Source organism: Dipodomys spectabilis, unplaced genomic scaffold (assembly GCF_019054845.1).
Source record: "Dipodomys spectabilis isolate Male_0828 unplaced genomic scaffold, ASM1905484v1 ptg000004l, whole genome shotgun sequence".
Taxonomy (NCBI): domain Eukaryota; kingdom Metazoa; phylum Chordata; class Mammalia; order Rodentia; family Heteromyidae; genus Dipodomys; species Dipodomys spectabilis.
The window spans coordinates 12,059,494-12,078,961 of NW_024870681.1; the positions used below are offsets into that span (position 1 = coordinate 12,059,494).

Sequence of the window (19,468 nt, forward strand, 5' to 3'; positions counted from 1 at the left end):
ATCAGGAAGCATTATATAGGAGGCTTGTGGTCCATCTGTGTGCCTAGGGGATAGGGAATGGGGATCCAAACTGTAGCTCAAAGATAACCAGTACACCTAGACATTGGTAGCTCATGCCTAGAATCCTAGCTACTTGGGAGGCTGAAATCTAGAGGATTAGGGTTTGAAGCCAGTACAGGTGGAAAACTGAGCAACTCGATCTCTAACTAACTAGCACAACCCCAGACTGGAGTTGTGATTCAAATGGTACGAATTCAAGCCTTGGGCAAGAAAGGTGAATGAGAATGAGTAAGAGTACTGAGTTCAATTCCTGCTACCAGCACACAGACACACACAGACACACAGACACACACACATACACAAATAACCTTGCAAAAAGGGCTGGAGGAGTAGCTCAGTGGTAGAGCCCTACCAAATGTAAGGCTCTAAGTTCATAAATCTGTATAATGATACCCCCCTGAGCTTTGTCAGATAAGCAAAGCTAATACCCTGGATTTTTTTTAAACAGGGTACTCCCTGAGTTTTTTGCTAAAGGCTAGCACTCTACCACTTTGAACTACAGTGCCACTTCTAGGTTTTGAGTGGTTAATTGGAGATAAGAGTCTCACAGGGAGTTTTCTGCCTGGACTAACTTCAAACCGTGATCCTCAGATCTCAGCCTCCTGAGTAGCTAGGATTACAGGTAGAAGCTACTCATGCCAGAAAAAGTGGTTTTGTGGTGTGTGTGTGTGTGTGTGTGTGTGTGTGTGTGTGTGTGTGTGTGTGTGTGTGTGTGTGTCCATCATTGGACTTGGACTCAGGGCCTGGGCACTATCCCTGAGCTTTTTCACTTAAGGCTAGCACTCTACCACTTTGAGCTACAGCATCACTTCCCAAGCTCACTTTTTGCAACAAGCCCTATGCCTTGGTAACACTCCACTCTCTTGAAAACAACCCCCTCCCTTGATGACATTATTCCTTCCAGGAGGGCAGATGCATGTCTGGGTACATGACCTAGTCACCTCCCAGTACTGTAGCATTGGGGACTGGGTGACTTTGAGACACATTCAAACTCTAGCTGTCATGCATTAGAAGTTTAGAGTGGGCACTATATAAGCAGGTCATTACACATCCCTAAACTTTGAAGATTGCTTGAATTTTCCATGTGTTTCTAACTTCTGATAAGATGATGTATCTACTGCTTTAGTTCAGGAAATAGTGTTAGTAAGGAGCTTTCTGTGATGTCTTCAGATGGCAAATCTGGCCTATCTGCATTTACAAGAATTGCATCTTGGTAGAAACTTTGTGAATAACTCAAAGACTGGCATTGCTAAGGCTACGTTTATACTTCCTACTTTAACTCAATTCCACTGAATGTGAAAGTGTTAATATTTAACATATTCAAAATGTACAGGTGGTTGGGTATAGTAACGCATATCTGTTAATCCCAGGTACTTGAAAGATGGAGATTGAAAGGATTGTGATTCAAGACCATGGGGCAAAATGTTAACAATGTAACAGACAAGCTGAGAGTGTGTGCCACATACTTGTATTTTAGCTGTGGGGAAGGTATAGGTAAAAGAATAAGGTCAGCCCAAGCAAAAAGTGCAAGACCCAAGCCAGGTGCCAGCAGCTCATGCCTGTAATCCTAGCTACTCAGGGAGCTGAGATCTGAGGATCAAAGTTCAAAGCCAGCTCAGGCAGAAAGTCCAAAGTGAGACTCTAATTAACCACCAGAAAACTACAAGTGGCGCTGTGGATCCAAGTGATAGAGCGCTAGCCTTGAGCAGAAGAGCCAACAAAATAAAAAGTGCAAGACCTTGTCTAAAAAAGCAAAAAGAGCTAGCATGTAGAAGACCCTGATCTCATACCTCAGTACTGCAAAATTGAGAACAACTACAACAAAATAGCAAAATATTGCAGGTGATAGGAAGAAGGATGATGAGGCACATCTGCTTTTTGCAGGACTAGGAAGGCTACTTCATAACATACACTCCCATGTTAGTATTCAATGTCCAAGTTCTACCATAGCCAATACCTTCATAAACTCCATCATGTGTAACAGTCATATGGCCTCAGCCATGTTCACTGTGTCATGCATTGTATTCATTCTTTTTGTGTGAATGTGTGTTTGTATGTGATACTGGGATTAGAATTCAGGGCCTTATACTTACTAGGTAGCGTGCTCTACCACTTCAGCCATGCCCGCAGGCCTTTTCTGCTTTTTTTTTTTTTTCAAAGTAGGTTCTTAACTTATGCCTACGGCTGGTTTCAAGCTATAGTGCTCCTACTTATAACTCCTGTATAGCTGGAATTACAGGTATGTAATACTACATTGATTCTTAATGATGAGACCATTTGGCCTTTCTCATAGTACTGTTTTCCCTGCATAGGGAGTGACCGTTATCAGATGCCTGATGATGGGTGGTTTGTTGCTCGGCTCCGGAGCTGGATTGCTGGTCTTTTGTAAAAGCCCCAGCTATAAACCCATCAGGTAAGTTCTGGGCCGGACAGGGTTGGGAGAGTAAAAGACCCGCTACAGGGAGATTCACCTAAAGACACCAACTAAAATGTATTGGCAGAGTCATATTTGGTTAAAGAAGTTCACCTTGCTATTAAAATGAGTAGTTGCAATCACAATAGAGAATGGTTTCTTTGCCAGTGAAATTGTTTATGTTGACTCAAATCAAAGTCATCCACTATAACCTAGACAGGCACCACCATTTAACAAATATTTACATTTTTACACCACATATGGAGACACAACAAAGGAAATACATTACAAATTCATCACCTCCCACAACTCTCAAATTTTAAACTTCCAAAATTAGCATATTCTCACTATGAAGAAAAAAAAAAAAGAATGATATAAGTTGTGGGTAGGGACAGGAGGGGGGAAATGAGGGAGAATAAAGGAAGGGGTGACATTGTCCAAGAAGCATTGTACTCATACCCTGACTTATGGAATTGTAAACCCTTTGTACAACCCCTTAATAATAACAATAAAAACGGTATTATCCAATGAAATTGATTACACAGTGAGTAGCTATTACTTGCAAATAGTGAACACTTTTAAATACAAATAGCCAATATTCACCAGCTAATTTCTTGTGCCAGATACCAGGCTATATTGTTTCCATGACTCATTTAATTGAGATAAACATAAATAAAAAAAATTTTTTTTTGAGTCCAGTTGTGGGGCCTGAACTCTGGGCCTGGGTGCTGTCCCTCAGCTCTTCAGCTCAATGCTAGCACTCTACCACTTGAGCCACAGTGCCACTTCCAGCTTTTTTCTTTTTGCTTATGTGCTGAGGAATCGAACCCAGGGCCTCATGCACGCAAGGCAAGCGCTCTACCACTGAGCCACCTTCTCAGCCCCATAAATAAAATTTTATACACTGCCATCCAAACCAATGTGCTAGATACTATTAAAAAATAAGATATGGTCTTTGTCTTCCCAGAACTAATATTCTGGTTTGAGAGTAATACATGCATGAAAAATGTCACTATAAGACCAGATAATCTAATCAAAACAACATTAACATTCCATCTCACCCCAGTTAGAATGGCCATAATCAAGAACTCTAATAACAACAGATGCTGGAGGGGATGTGGCCAAAAGGGAACCCTACTGCATTGTTGGTGGGAATATAAACTTGTTCAACCACTTTGGAAAGCAGTATGGAGGTTCCTCAGAAGACTCCAAATAGAGCTCCCCAATGACCCAGCAATCCCACTTTTGGGCATTTACCCAAATGATCACAAACAAGACCATACTAAAGCTACCAACACAACTATGTTTATCACAGCATTATATACCATAGCTGAGATATGGAACCAACCCAGATGCCCCTCAGTAGATGAATGGATCAAGAAAATGTGGTGTATACACACACACACATACACACACACACACACACACACACACACACACACACACACAATGGAATTTTATGCCTCCATGAGAAAGAATGGCATCGCCCCATTTGTTAGAAAATGGAAAGACTTGGAAAAAATGATATTAAGTGAAGTAAGCCAGGCCCAAAGAAACATAGGTCCCATGGTTTCCCTTATTTGCAACAACTAGTATATGTCTGAGACAAGCAGAAAAGGCCAAAAAGCAATGTACATATGACCATGTAAGATGATGTTAAGCAAAATGAACCCCAAGATAGGGACACAAATATTTTTTTTTCTTTCCTGCTATTGTTTTTAATGTATTTATAATGTACTCTGTGATTTTTTTTTCTTTGTATGTTCCTCCCCCACAGTATAACCCCTGTTTTCAGTGTATTTGATTTCAGTGCCCTGCATCTTGTATATACATTTTTCTAATTTGGGGAGGGGAAGGGAAAAACCAAAATGTTTAAATAGGGATACAGGTTGACCCATTGTAACAATGAGATGTACAAGACACTATGTTGAAAACGAACTTTACAACTTGCGGGGGGCTAAGATGCAGAGACTCCTAGTTCAAAGCCAGCCCCAAGCATTAATGTCCACAAGACTCCATCTGCAGAACAGCTAGCAAAAATCTGGCCTGGCTCAAGTAGTAAAGCACTAGCAGTGAATAAACAAGCCAAGTGAGAGAGTGGGGTTAAGCCCAGGAAATGGGGTTTCACTAACCTCTAGTTAGTGAAAGAGCTAACAACCAAGTCCCACCAATAAACTGGACTTTCTAAGACACCGCACTTTCTATACTGGCTCCTTACATGACAGCCCCCAGCCATGGAATTGTTTGTGACAGTGGGTTACTGGGATTGAACCCAAAGTCTCATGTATGCTAGGTAAGCACTCTACCACTTGAGCCATACCCAGCTCTTTTGTATTTTTGTATTTTGTTCAAAGATAGGGTCTCACTAACTTGGCTTTCAACTTGTAGTCCTCCTGTCTCTACCACCCAAGTAGCTAGGATTACTGATATGGACAACAAGGATCCCAGGGCTATGTTAGTGTGTGTGTGTGTGTGTGTGTGTGTGTGTGTGTGTGTATATATATATATTAAAGTTTGTACTTTTTAAACAGTGTTGGAGGGGGAGGAGAAATCGGAAATTGCAAGATGAGAAAGTAATCACTAAAGGCTCTCACAAACACAATTGCTATCAAGGTTTTTCTTTCCAATGCTGGAGACTGAACCCAGAGTTTCACACATTCTAGGCAAGCATTCTAGTGCTGATCCCAACATTTTGTTATTTCTCTTTGTCTTTTTTTTTTTTGCTAGTTATTCAATTTTTAAAATAATGTACAAAATTTTACATACTGATTTTTTTGTGGGGCCTGAACTCTGGACCTGGGCACGGTCCCTCAGCTCTTCAGCTCAAGGCTAGTGCTCTACCACTTGAGCCACAGTGTCACTTCCGGCTTTTTTCTTTTTGCTTATGTGGTGCTGAGGAATTGAACCCAGGGCCTCATGCATGCAAGGCAAGTGCTCTACCACTGAGCCACCTTCCCAGCCTACATACTGATTTTTTTTACTTTCTTCAAACACCATATGCATCATAATATTACTACATGCTAATTTATGTTGTAATGATAATATATACATATATTACACAATACATAAACTACATAGAAGCATACACTACATATACACATAAACTACCTACTCCATGAATATCACTTTAGTGGCTAGGCAAATATTCTACCTATGAAGTTGCATCCCATAGATCATTTAATTGCTCCATTATCATTGGTTATTTAAGTTGTTTCTAACTCTTCCCTCTTTTAGATAAGGTGAGCATCATTTGATATTAAAGAGCCAGGCACTGGGGGCTCATGCCTGTAATCCTAGCCACTCAGGAGGCTGAGATCTGAGAATTGTAGTTCAAAGCCAGCCTGGGCAGGAAAGTCTGTCAGACTTTTATCTTCAATTAACCACCACAAAATCAGAAGTGGCGCTGTGGCTCAAAGTGGTAGAGCTCTAGCCTTGAGGAAAAGAGCTCAGGGACACTGCCCAGGGTTGGACAAAAAAATTTTCAAAAGAAAGGTTCCTCCGCCTGATTTTAGGGTTATTTTTCAGAAATGGAATTAATAAAGGGCTTAGTTGACATAAGGCCATTGTACCCATAAGCTTGCATGGCCATTCCCTTCTAACTAAATCCTGCCTGTCTTGTCCAGCCCAGTTTAGAACATATCCCACTGATGGATCACATCCTCCATGACCCTTTTAACATATGCTGACCATGGCTGGAAAGCATCATGAATAAGCCACATCTTTCCAAGCATGCCACTTCCTTGAAGGCTCGTCGCCTATCTCAAAGCTGATTGGTACCCTCTTGAATGCTTGGTATGGGCAGCACATATCTGCTGATGGAGTGAGTTTACTTTATCTTTTTGCTTCTCTTTAAAGGAAGATTCAGTTACAAGGTGGTGTCACTTCTATCACACTTCGAGGAGAAGGACACCAGTTTTTTGTAGGGACAGAAGAATCGCACATTTATCGCATCAGCTTTACGGAGTTCGAAGAGACTCTCATTGCGACTTGCCACTTTGAAGCTGTACAGGACATTGTCTTTCCATTGTAAGTAGAAACAGAATATTGTATGGTATGGATTTGATACAGCATGCAAGGGAATTTTCCTGTTTTTAACATCTTTTTTTCTCCTTAATTTTTTTAATGTAGTGAATTATTTTAACAGACTTTCTATTGTATTCACCGTTAGTTACATGAACTTTACTAGTAGTGGGGCTTGAACTCAGGACCTTGCACTCTTGCTTAGTTTTTATGCTCAAAGCTAATGCTCTACCACTTGAGCTAGCTACACCTTCACTTCCAGCTTTTTGCTGGTTAATTGGAGATGAGAGTCTCGTGGACTTATCTACCTGGGATGGCCCCAAACTTTAATCCTCAGATCTCAACCTGCTGGAGTAGCAGGATTTCAGGTGTGAGGTACCAATGCCTGGCACTTTGATTGAAATTTTAATAAGATCTTCTATGCTTTAGGAAAAGGTTTCTTCCTTTAATGTAAAATTTCCATGGAAATATTTATCTCAAGAGATGTTATTTATCAAGCATATACTTGCTTTCAAATTCATCCAGTAACATACATCAACTATGTAACCTTGTGTCAGTCATACCTCAATAAACTGCTTTTTGAAAAGGAATGTGACTATTATACCAGTTGAAACAGACTTCAAAATTACTTTCTAAAAAAATGTTGTGCTGGTTCTGGAGCTTGAATTCAGGGCCTGAGCACTGTCCCTGAGCTTTGCTTTTTTGCTCAAGGATAGCACTCAACCACTTGAGCCACAGCTCCACTTCTGGCATTTTGGTAATTAACTGGAAAAAAAGCATCTCATAGATTTTCCTGCCTGGGCTGACTGGATACTGAGATCCTCAGATTTTAGCCTCCTGAGTGGCTAGGATTACAAGCATGAGCCATGGGTGCCCTGCCTTTCTTGTTTTTGTTTAAAGCAACTTTGTCCCAACCTTTCCTAAAGGGAAAACACTAGAAAAGATTTCCCATGGGGGATTTGAGGGCATGGGAAGCCACTTAGCATGAGAAATCTCTGAGATTTGGGGAATCATCACAGAAAAGGCATCCAGCCCTAGATCCTTGTGAGACACATTTGGGCGCCAAAGGCGTGCCTAACACCACATATCATTTGTGGCACCATCTCTTATCCCTCGATGGCTTCTTTGCAGTGGTACCGCTGAGCTATTTGCCACATGTGCTAAGAGGGACATTAGAGTGTGGCACACAATGTCCAACAGGGAGCTGCTTCGGATCACTGTGCCTAACATGACCTGCCACGGCATTGATTTCATGAAAGACGGCAAGAGCATCATTTCAGGTAAGGGCTACCGGTCAGGATTTAGCACTGGGCGCCTACTGTGGCTTTGACCCTTTGTCCTTCTCACTCTCCACCAGTCTCGACCTGTAGAAGGATGACCTGAGTCAGCCTATTGAGGGCCACTGGCTTTGGGGTTTGTCTAGCCTCTCCTCTCCTCATCATTCCCTTCCAGGTGGGGGATTTTTCTGATCTAGAAAGGACCAAGTAAGCAATTTCCTTTCTCTCCAATTGCTACCTGTCACTTTTCTGTTTCTCTCAGTAGGGAAATTTACTAATTCAATTTTGAGAAGGACTTGAGGTCTTAATGAATAGCATAAGGATACTTGTATTCAGACCATTTTTGTTGTATGGGAGAAAGATATGCTACTCAAGCTAGGTTATTCTCCAAAAGGAAAAATTTAAAAAAACTCAATTTATGCCAAAGTATTATTATTATTAACCAGTATTGAGGTTTGAACTTGGCCTTGGATTCACCTTGCTTGCTCTCTTGGCTGGTGCTCTACCACTGTAGCCATGTCTCCAGTCTGGCATTTTTCTGGTCCAGTGGAGATAGAGTCTCACAGACCTTTCTGTCTGGGATGGCTTGGAACCTTCATCCTCCAAGCCTTAGCCTTCTGAGAGCTAGGATTATGAGCAAGAGCCACCTATGCTAGGCTTATGCCTAAATTATAGATATGATAGTCTACCTTTAAATATTTCACTTCTAAAAAAAGTGTTTCTTAATATCATCTATATGTAATCTACATCAATTTCCCCTGGGTGTCCCAAAGTAAGTTTACTTTTGACATCAATGAAAGGTCAAGCAAACCTTTAGGGACAGCTTATTGACATGGTACCATTAAGAACCTGCCTCATCCCTTCTTTCCTTGGCTCTGCTTTCTCCTGTCTTCAACCCAGTGTGGTCACCAGGGCTTGCACTGCACTTAGGCTGACAAATCCTCAGGTCAGAAATGGCCAACATTTTGACCTTTGCTTTGGCTCATAAACTCATGTCCATGTGTCCTGATGGATTCCCAGTTCCAGGTTTAGTCAAGGTTCCATTATTTGTCACCTTGTCCTCTTTTGTCTTAGCCACCACCATCTCCTCCTAAGACACCACAGTAGCTTCCTTCCCACCTCTCTCTCCACATCTACTTACAACCAAGAGACCAGAAATCTGTTTTAAAATGTGGAATCCAGTCAGGCTCAAAAGTCTTTTATCTTCTGTTAATAAAGTCCAGGTAATAACCTGCTAGACCCTGCATGACCTTCTCCCACCCTCCCTTTCCCTTACTCACCTGGGACATCTACCCTTACTGCTCACTCTCTCCAACCACACTAGCTTCCTAGTTCCTCAAACACACTGGCCTTGGAGCTTTTGCTCTAGCTGTTCTGTCTGCCTGCTGCTCCTCCCCCTGATTATCCCACAGATTCTTCCCACCTCTTCTCACTACCTCAAGTCTTTGCTAAAATGGGATTTACCTTGAGCATCCTACTTAAAATTACCAAGGGGTAACACTAAAGCACCAGCCATGTGGAGACCCGGGGGAGAAGCATTTCAGGTAGAAGGAACAGCAAGTGTTAAGGCCCTGAGGTGGGAAATAACTAATCAAACTATTAAAGCTTGGATAGGATGGTACCAGTGGAAAGAGAGAAAGGTATATAGATTCTGGATATTTTTACAGTAAGGGCAGATGTGACTTTCTGATGGATTGGATGCTGAGTTGGGTTGGATGGGTAGAATAGAGATACTCTGAGGAACTTAAGCAACCGGATGGATGGATGAATAGATGGATGGATGGATGATAGATGGATGGACGAATGGGTGATGGATAAGTGACTGAATGAGTGGGTGGGTAGATGAATGATGAGTAGATATGAGATAAGTGGGATGAATAGATGGATGGATAAATGGGATGGATAGATAGATGGATGGATAGGTAGAGGAATAGATTGATAGATGGTAACAATATTTATTGAGATGGGCAAGAAGCTGAGAATGGTGAAAGAAGCATCCAACGTAAAGCTGTAGTAGCAGAGGAGGAAAGCCAATAATTACTTGGAATTGTTAAACGATACATTCCAGATATGATATCAAGTTACTAGTTGAATGTATAGGTCTATAGCTCACGGGAAGCTGGGAACTGGCCTCCCTCTTTTCTCCCCCCCCCAAATCCTCCCTTACCTGACATAAGACACAGCTGCAGACAGAGTCAACCAAAGCTCACCTTTCCTTCTTGTGGGAGTAGCTCCAGGCGGGAGCAGTTTGGAGGAGCAGGGAAAGAGGGTGGGAGTGTTGTCACCTGGTTCCAAATCCGGATTCTCATTTATGATTTAGAGGATGGGCCGTCTGCCGAGAGTGAGTGTGAGTATGCCAACCTTGCTTGCCTTTTGTCTTCCTTTCATGCCAGCTTGGGACGATGGCAAAATTCGAGCCTTTGCCCCTGAGTCCGGACGACTGATGTATGTCATTAGCAATGCTCATAGAATTGGAGTGACCGCCATTGCTACCACCAGTGACTGTAAAAGAATCATCAGTGGTGGCGGGGAAGGCGAGGTACTGCTCTTAAAAATGCATTTCTTCAGAACAAAACAAAAAAGCTCCATTTAGAGCAATCAATGAATAGAACACTAAGTCTCAAGTATGGTCAAGGAGGGTCAGGTTAAAGATTTTTGATGATACCCTAAAGTTTATTACAAATTGAAAAACATACATCTAAATACATTTGTTCACAGAAAGACACTTGAAATACAGACTTGAAAACACCAGGTATGGAAACAACCTGTGAATCCAAGTTGGTGTTTTGCCAGAGTTATGACATGTTTGTTTTTTTCCTCCATTGTTGTATGTTTTAAAGCAGATATGTGCACATTTAAAAATACATCAATACTTATTTATCTTAATACATTCATTATTTGCTTATTTATTTTATTGGGGGTGGGGAGGCACATCCTGGAGCTTGAACTCACTGTCCCTGAGCTTTTTTGCTCAAGGTTAGTGCTCTACCACTTGGGCTATAGCTCCATTTCTGGCTTTTTTTGAGTAGCGAATTGGATATATGAGTTCATAGTCTTTCTTGCCAAGGCTAGCTTCAAACCTCAGTCCTCAGATCTCAGCCTCCTGATGGCTAGGATTATAGGTGTGAGTCACCAGTGCCCAACCTGTTGTTTGTTTGCTTATTTATATTTTATTTATTTATTTATGACAGTACTGGAGTTTGAACTCAGAACATTGCACTTGCTAGACTGGCTCTCTACCATGAAGCCATACCTCCAGTCCTTTTTGCTCTGGCTGTTTTGGAGATAAGGTCTTGCTTTTTTTGCCTGGGCCAGCCTAGACCATGATGCTCTTTTACACTTCTTGCCATAATTGAGATGGCAGACATGCTTCACTATACCTAACACCCAGCTTTTTCTGTTGAGATGGAGTGTCATGAACTTTTCTGCCCTAGCTGGCCTGGAACTGTAATGCTTCTGATCTCTAGTTCTCACGTTGCTGGGATTTCAGGTGTGAGCCACTGGGCCTGATCAGAAAATCATCTTTACAGAAGTTGTGCTCTTGGCTTGTTGGTGATAGTCACAGTTCCGTGTCATCTACTCCTTTCTTCCCTTCTGGGCTATTGTAGGTCTCTTCTTAAAGACAATCTTCCAGGGCTTTGTAAGTACTAGAGACCTATCTGCTTGGAGGAATGCACTGAGGAAATGTAGTACTGGCTAAAGCGCTCAGGTACTTCCACATTCAAGTGCCCCTCTTTTAAATACCCTAACCTAAAAAGGTGTGGTGGTACATGCCTATAATACCAGCTACTCAGGAATTACTGGCATGAGGATCAGAGGACCAGAATGAGGCTAGGTACTGATGGCTTACGCCTATAATCCTAACTACTAAGGAGGCTGAAATCTGAGGATCAGGGTTTGAAGTCAGCCTGGGTAGGAAAGCCTCTGTGATATTCTTATCTCAAATTAATCACAAAAAACCTAGAAGTGGAGCTGTGACTCAAGTGGTAGAGTACTTGTCTTGAACAAAATAACTCAGGGACAGTACCTAGGCTCTGAGTTCAAACCCCAGGACTGACAAAAAAAAAAAAGGAAATTTGTTCTCTTTAATAACAGTCATTACTCTACCCATGTCATAATTACTTAAACAGCATAAAAATGAATCTGGCCTAGCTCTTGGGGGATAATCTTAAACTGCCATTGTCTTTACTCTGACAATGTAGACCATTCAAATGCTTTTCTGACTTCATGTAACCTTATTTCCCTCCTACCATGTATAGAGATGTCCAACCTCTTCTGATTTATCTTAATTCTAGTTTTTAATTTCCTAGACCTCTATTTTCTCTCTGGCTGGAGGCCTCACACAGAACAGTTTTTGCTCTTCTTATTTTTATTTTTTAAGTCTAATATATTCATTTAAAAATGGTATATACATCAGATCACATTACTAGGTTTCCTGGCATGGTTGTAACTCTGCCTTTATCCATTAAATGACATCTTGCAATAACCAGTTTTCCCTTTATCCATTCCTTTTTACTTATAATGAGAGCATCATATTGATTGTTTTAGAATTTGGTATGTGGTTGTATCATCTATGAATTTCATGTCAGGAGAATAAGCAGGTATTAGAAAATATTTGCAATGGAGAATGGGTACTGGGTTTCCTGGGCTTGACAGCCATTGCTTTTAAAACTGAACAGCTGATGTGAAAGTTTAAATATGGCTCTGGGTACCCAAGAAGTTTCCTGATGGCACCAGAAATTTGAGAACAGTGCTCAGCAGACATGAGAAGGCAGATTATTTCACTTAATTTAGCAGAGGCCTTGGCATGATCGATTTTCATAGTGTGTGTCTGCTGAAAGCAGATGCAGGTACCAGATCATCCGTGGCATTTCCCAAGCTCCATAGATGATAGCATCTTGTCCACGAATATCCCTGCCCTTCAGGGTACCATTCCCACTTATGATAAGCATGGAGAAGTTAAAAAAAAATAAAAAAAAGAAAACCAAGCCATGCTCAGCAAGTGTGAATCTGCTCTTGGATCTTTTCTGGTCCCTTCAGAAGTCTCCAGTTTGTGTTAAAGCTTGTGGTTTGTGGCTTTCAGGTGAGGGTGTGGCAGATTTGTGGCCACACCCAGAAGCTAGAGGAGGCCTTGAAGGAGCACAAGTCCTCTGTGTCCTGCATCCGGGTGAAGAAAAACAACGAGGAATGTGTCACTGCCAGCACTGATGGCACTTGCATCATTTGGGACCTTGTGTAGGTACCTGGGATGACAAAGGAGGAGGACAGGATACCTGGTTGAACTCCCAAGGAGGGTGGGCTTCCATCTTATGTAAGGCAACAGTGATAAAGTCCTGGGTCTGCTTGGCAGCTGGGGTTTACTGACACAGATGGGAAGGGTGGAGCCTCTGGGAGAAGTGGGAAGTTTCTGGGGAAAGCTTGCATTATTTGATTTGCATTAATTTAACTGGAACTGTTGTAAAGGAAAGGAAGCTGGGGAAGTTAGTGTGGACAGTTCCTTCTTGCCCCTCAGTCACAAGAATCCTGGAAGGCTTGGGACAGGGGGATTCTGGGGGTATAGATCTCCCTTCCCCTCAATTGGCCATGTTTCCAGAAACCTCTTACACCACAGTGAGTGAGTTGACTCCAAACTAAGTAGACCAAAGCATGGCAACTTCACTGGAGGAATAATTCAGAAAATTTGCAAAGGTGATTTCTGATTTTTGGTTAGAAGCTTTTTCTTTTTTTTTTTTTGCCAGTCCTGGGGCTTGAACTCAGGGCTAGGACTCTGATCCTGAGCCTCTCTGTGCTCAGGGCTTGAACTCAGGGCTTAGACTCTGTTCCTGAGCCACTTGGTGCTCAAGGCTAGCGCTCTACCACTGGAGCCTCAGCACCACTTCTGGTTTTCTGAGTAGTCTATTGGAGATAAGAATCTCACAGACTTTCCTGCCAGGCTGGCTTTGGAGCTCGATCCTCAGATCTCAGTCTCCCCAGTAGCTAGGATTACAGGCGTAAGCCACCAGCACCTGGCTAGAAGCATTTTTTGCTGTTTTTTTTTTTTTTTTTTGGGTCCAGTCATGGGGCCTGAACTGTGGGTCTGAGCACTGTCCCTCAGCTCTTCAGCTCAAGGCTAGCACTCTACCACTTGAGCCACTGCGCCACTTCTGGCTTTTTTTTCTTTTTGCTTATGTGGTGCTGAGGAATCGAACCCAGGGCCTCAGACATGCAAGGCAAGCACTCTACCACTAAGCCACCTTCCCAGCCCCTTTGCTGTATGTTTTTATTTTGGAATCAGATCCCTATGTTCCCAACTCCTCCTCCCACCCATCCATTAAACACTATACATAATCTATGGAAGAAAGTGATACTTACATTTTTCTTGGTATGGGATAAGCATTCTTAATCTAAAAATCCAACATCTGAATGCTCTGAAAATGTAAACATTCTTAGCATCGTATCAGCACTCAACCATTTCAGATTCTGGAGTATGTGTGTGTGTATTTATTGTGCTGACACTGGGGCTTACCCCAGTGTCTCATGCTATTGCTTGGCTTTTTTCCCCCTCAAGGCTGGTGCTCTACTACTGAGCCATACCTCCAATTCCAGCTTTTTGCTGGTAAATTGGAAATAAGAGTCTACTAGATTTCTGTGCTCAAGCTGGTTTTGAAACAGGATCCTCAGATCTCAGCCTTGTGAATAGCTAGGACTATAGCTGGCTGATTGGAAGTATTTTAGAGTTCAGATTAGAAATGTTCTACCTATAAAGTCTAAGCAAGATCACTACATTGCCTAAACTCAAAATCTCAAGACATTTCAGGTCCAAAGCATTTTGGATATGGGATATTCAACTTGTACAGCATCTAAGTCAGGGGTTCTCAGAACTCCTGAGCACAGCACAGTTGGTTTCAAATGCAAGTCTTTGGGCCTCATTTAAACCCATGGAATCCAAATCCCTACAGGTGGGTTCCAAAAGCATCCATTTAAAAAAAAAAAGTGAAATTCACTCAGCTCCATTTGGACAAATGGTGGCCTCCAGAATAAAACACCTTATGAGGGAGGTAGCAGGTGGGCTCTGAGTTCAGTCTCTTCAAACTCCAGGTTTCACACTGAGTTTGCACTCTTATGTTTAGAAAGGGTCCCCCAACCCCTCTTGTTTTCTGACTGCCTCTGACAGATAAGGTGTGAGGATATATAGGTAGAGAGGGCAGAGCACTGAGAGGTCTGTTTTCCCCTTCCTTCCTTCCTTCCTTCCTTCCTTTCTTTGTCTGCTGGTCTAGGGTCTTGAAATCAGGGCCTGAGTGTTGTCCCTGAGCTATTTGACTCAAGGACAGTGATCTACACTTGAGCCATAACTCTACTTCTGGTTTTTTGGATGGACTTTCCTGCCTGGGCTGGCTTAGAACCATGATCTCAGATCTCAGCTCCCTAGGATTACAGCTAGGATTACAGGTATGGGCCATCAGTGCCCACTGTGCCAGAAGTCTGATTTTTTTTAATTTTTATTTATTTTTTATTGTGAAAATACTGTACAGAGGGGTTACAATTACATGGGCAAGATAATGAGTACATTTCTTATCAAGCATTGTAGCCTCCTCCTTTGTTTCCCCTTCCCATCCCTTCCCAGCCTCCCTTTTTTTTTTTTTTAAGTCTGATTTTTTTAAAAAAAGATATCCATATGCTAATGTTCTGGGTGCTGTGAAAACTTGAAGATAGACAGGCCAACCCAAATCCAAGCTAGTACCATGTATAATTGGAATAGTACACACATTTTTCTTGGGAAGAGCAAGTAGAGTTTTGCAGTTATTGAATCCACTTTTCAGGCGTCTTAGGAGGAATCAGATGATTCTGGCCAATACTCTATTCCAGTGTGTGTGTTATCACCCTGAGGAGTTCCAGATTATCACCAGTGGGACAGACAGGAAGGTGAGTAATTGGTCTTCCTTATCCAAGTCTACGAATTCAATCAACTATGGAGGACTGAAAATGTTTGGGGGGAAATTGGATCTAGACTGAACATGTAGACTTTTCCTTATTATTATTATTATTATTATTAGGGTCCGGTCATGGGGCCTGAACTCTGGGCCTGGGCACTGTCCCTCAGCTCTTCAGCTCAAGGCTAGCACTCTACCACTTGAGCCACAGCGCCACTTCCGGCTTTTTTCTTTTTGCTTATGTGATGCTGAGGAATTGTACCCAGGGCCTCATGCATGCAAGGCAAGCGCTCTACCACTGAGCCATCCTCCCAGCCCCTTCCTTATTATTATCCCCTAAATAAAACAGCATCACAACAATCACTATCACATTTCTATTGGTTGCATTAAGTGTGGTTAAAATGTATAGAAGGGTAGGCAAAAGTTCTTATATAACAGCCTTGAACGTGTAGGTTTTGGTATTCCTGGGAGTAGGTTCTGGAACCAATCCCCCTGGCAGATGCTCAAAGATTATTATAAACTATAATCACTAAAATCTCCCTTTGTGTGTTCCTAATTCACTAAAATAATTTTACTTAAAAGTCTCCCTTCTAATGAGGCATGGATGGCTCATGTCTGTAGCCCTAGCTACTCAGGGGGTTGAGATATGAGAAGATCATGGTTCAAAGCTAACCTAGGCAGGAAAGACTGTGGGACTTTCATCTCCAATTAATCAGCAAAAATCCAGAAGGCCAGGTGTGGCTCAAGTGGTAGAGCACTAGCCTTGAACAGAAAAGCCAAGCCAGAGTACAAGGCCCTGAATTCAAGCCCCATTACTGGCACAAAAATAAATACATAAAAGTTTCGCTTCTAGGAGGGGACCATGGTATAAATTTGTCTTCAAGTCTTATCCTGTATTTTCTTGCTTTGGGAAAGGAGAGAAGTAAGGACAAAAGAAGGTCCAGTCACAGTGGGCAGGTGGCTGTGTAGGATCAAGTTTTCAGAACTCTCCAGAATGCTCGTTCCCCCTTCCAGAACCCCATCTGGAAGCAAGAAGCTTTCCCTCCCACCAGGCTTGCAGCTTTGCTCTCCTCAAGCACAGAAAGTGCTTATTTTACACTTCTTTATTTTATATTTTGTTACAGGCTCAATCTGCTTAGTCTCATCAAAAGCTTTCTGTGGAAATCCAGGTTTATCAGCATATCAACATCTCTTTAAATAGCCTGCAAATTAAAAAAGCCAATACTAAAAATATTAAAAATGGTTTCTCCACCCCTGCTGTAGCCTATTTCTAATTTCAGCCCAAACCATCCCAGAGTATAGTAGTTTTTGCTATCTTTTATATAAAGTGAAATCATCTGTGTTAGCATGTGTGTGGACAATACCACTGAGCTGAGCCCCACCTAATGCCTCTTTTTCTTGAATTCCAGATTGCTTACTGGGAAATATTTGATGGGTCAGTAATCAGAGAGTTGGAAGGTTCCTTGTCTGGGGCCATTAATGGTATGGACATCTCACAGGAAGGACTGCATTTTGTCACAGGTTAGTCCTGGGATAAGAAAAAACACCCAAACTTAGTTTAGAGAATGAGGAATTCCAGACAGGAGGCAATTGAAGAAATAGTAGAAGTATCTCAAGGAAGGACAAGTTGGTTCAATTCACCTTGAATATAACAGTCAGCATGGATTTAAAAAAAAAAAAAAGCCCACAGCTGGGCACTGGTGACTCATTGTAATCCTAATCCTCACTAGGATTACAGCTCTCAGATTATACAGATTATAAATCTCAGGAGGCTGAGATCTGAGGATCAAGGTTTAAAGCCAGCCAGCCTGGGCAGGAAAGTCCAGCAGACCCTTATCTCCAATTAATCCACCAGAAAACTGGAAGCGGAGCTGTGGCTCAAAGTGTTAGAAACATCAGCCGTGAGCACAAAAATTCAGGGACAGTGCCCAGGCCCTGAGTTTAACTCCGCAGACCCTACAAAAATTTGGCACATGGAGAATGTATTGAAAATGAGTTCTTGGAAATCAGAGCTATTTCTCTTCTATTGAAGCAATGTTGTTTGCCTTTTTTTTTTTTTAGGTGGAAATGACCATCTGATCAAAGTGTGGGATTATAATGAGGGTGAAGTGACACACGTTGGAGTAGGACACAGTGGCAACATCACTCGCATACGGATAAGTCCAGGGAATCAGTACATCATCAGCGTGAGCACAGACGGAGCCATTCTGCGGTGGAAGTTCCCTTTCGCTTCTTGAAGCCTGGGACCACCTCCCTGCCTTGCACCCTCGTGCACATGCTCTCACCCACCACCAAGTTTGGATAACTCCAGCCCGAGTCTTGACTTTGTCACATCTCAGGTTTTATTCCCCAGTCAAAATACTTGATCCCTAAAATGTCTTTCTTTTGTAGAATACATTTCATTCTTAAATTGTATATTAAAAAGTTGAAGTTTGTTCAGGAATACTTCAGCCAGACTGTAATTTTTTTTTAAAAGACACACAAGTAAGTTCCAAGTTATCGCTTCCTGTACAACCTCTTCAATGACACTGCAGACCCTACACATATCCCTCATGTTCTGTTCCCAGATAGAAGTGGCCTTTTGCTAGTTAATCGGAAATGAAGACTGGAGGACTTTTCTGTCTGGATTGACTTTGAACTGTGATCCTCCAGATCTTCCTGAGTGGCTAGGATGGTAGATATGAGCCATGAGTGCCTGGCTGAAATTATCTTCATTGAACAAGCTGCAAGACAAGTTTGAACCAAGATCATCTAGGGTAGTCTTTTTAAAAACTCTCGGGTTTAGTTTTTTACTTTTGTCAAGTGACTGCACATATCATGCTTAAAATTGTTGTTGTGAGAATTGAGTAAAATAATGTGATAACACATGAGCAGAATTCCCAATGCAGAAGTAAACTTGAATGTTTTCTTAAAGACACTATGCTGTTGGGGGCTTGAAATTTCATCCTAAAGATAAAATTTCAGAGATATTTTATCAGACCTGTTCCTGAACTGTTTCTTCAGTGCTTAATACCAGAAAAGTGAAGAAATGGATCATTCAACTAGGCATCTTTTTTTCCCCCCCAGAAAGGATGAATGGTGGCATTTTCCAGATACACCTTAAGACTTTAGGTCATAGTACAGTTTTCCGATCTATGTATGTATGTATGTATGTATGTATCTATCTATCTATCTATCTTGTTTTGTGTGTGTGTGTGTGTGCATGTGTATAGTTCTGGGACTTGAACTTAGGGTCTAGGCTTTGTCCTCTAGCTTTTTTGTTCAAGGCTGGCACCCTACCACTTGAGTCACAGCTCTACTTTTGGCTTTTTGGTTGTTAATTGGAGATAAGAGTCTCATAATTTTCCTGCCAGTCTGGTTTTGAACCATTGTCCTCAGATCCCAACCTCTTGAGTAGTTAAGTTTACAAGTGTGAGCCACCAGTGCCTAGCTTTGAAGCGTATCCATATCCTTTAATACTAGTGTGTGTGTGTGTGTGTGTGTGTGTGGTGTGTTGTGTGTTGCTCAGGGCTGGAAGTCTACCACTTGAGCCACAGCTTCCCATCTAGCCTTTTGGTGATTATTTGGAGTCTCAGGGCCTTTCCTGCCCAGGCTGGCTTTGAACTGAAATCCTCAGATCTCAGTGGGTAGTTAGGCTTACAGGCATGAGCCACCAGCACGTAGAATGAATTTTTTTTCTTTTTGCATCAAATAACTTCTGCAATCTGATTTGAAATCTCAAGGAGGATATTTAAATAAATGATGGCCATCTACTCAATAACAGACATTTATTTCAGTGTGTTGGTATA

The 19,468-nt window shown here is 41.9% G+C and overlaps 1 protein-coding gene across 1 annotated transcript in view; it reads left to right on the plus strand.

The window, feature by feature from the left end:
• Cfap52 (cilia and flagella associated protein 52) overlaps window positions 1-17,917 on the plus strand; it is a 38,126-nt gene extending 20,209 nt beyond the window's left edge. The window contains exons 7-14 of the mRNA XM_042694545.1: window positions 2,373-2,473; window positions 6,329-6,499; window positions 7,625-7,773; window positions 10,164-10,309; window positions 12,854-13,005; window positions 15,570-15,672; window positions 17,090-17,201; window positions 17,742-17,917. Of these exons, the coding sequence (XP_042550479.1) occupies window positions 2,373-2,473; window positions 6,329-6,499; window positions 7,625-7,773; window positions 10,164-10,309; window positions 12,854-13,005; window positions 15,570-15,672; window positions 17,090-17,201; window positions 17,742-17,917 (1,110 nt within the window). The remainder of the gene's footprint in view (window positions 1-2,372; window positions 2,474-6,328; window positions 6,500-7,624; window positions 7,774-10,163; window positions 10,310-12,853; window positions 13,006-15,569; window positions 15,673-17,089; window positions 17,202-17,741) is intronic.
• The last annotated feature ends 1,551 nt before the right edge of the window (window positions 17,918-19,468 follow it).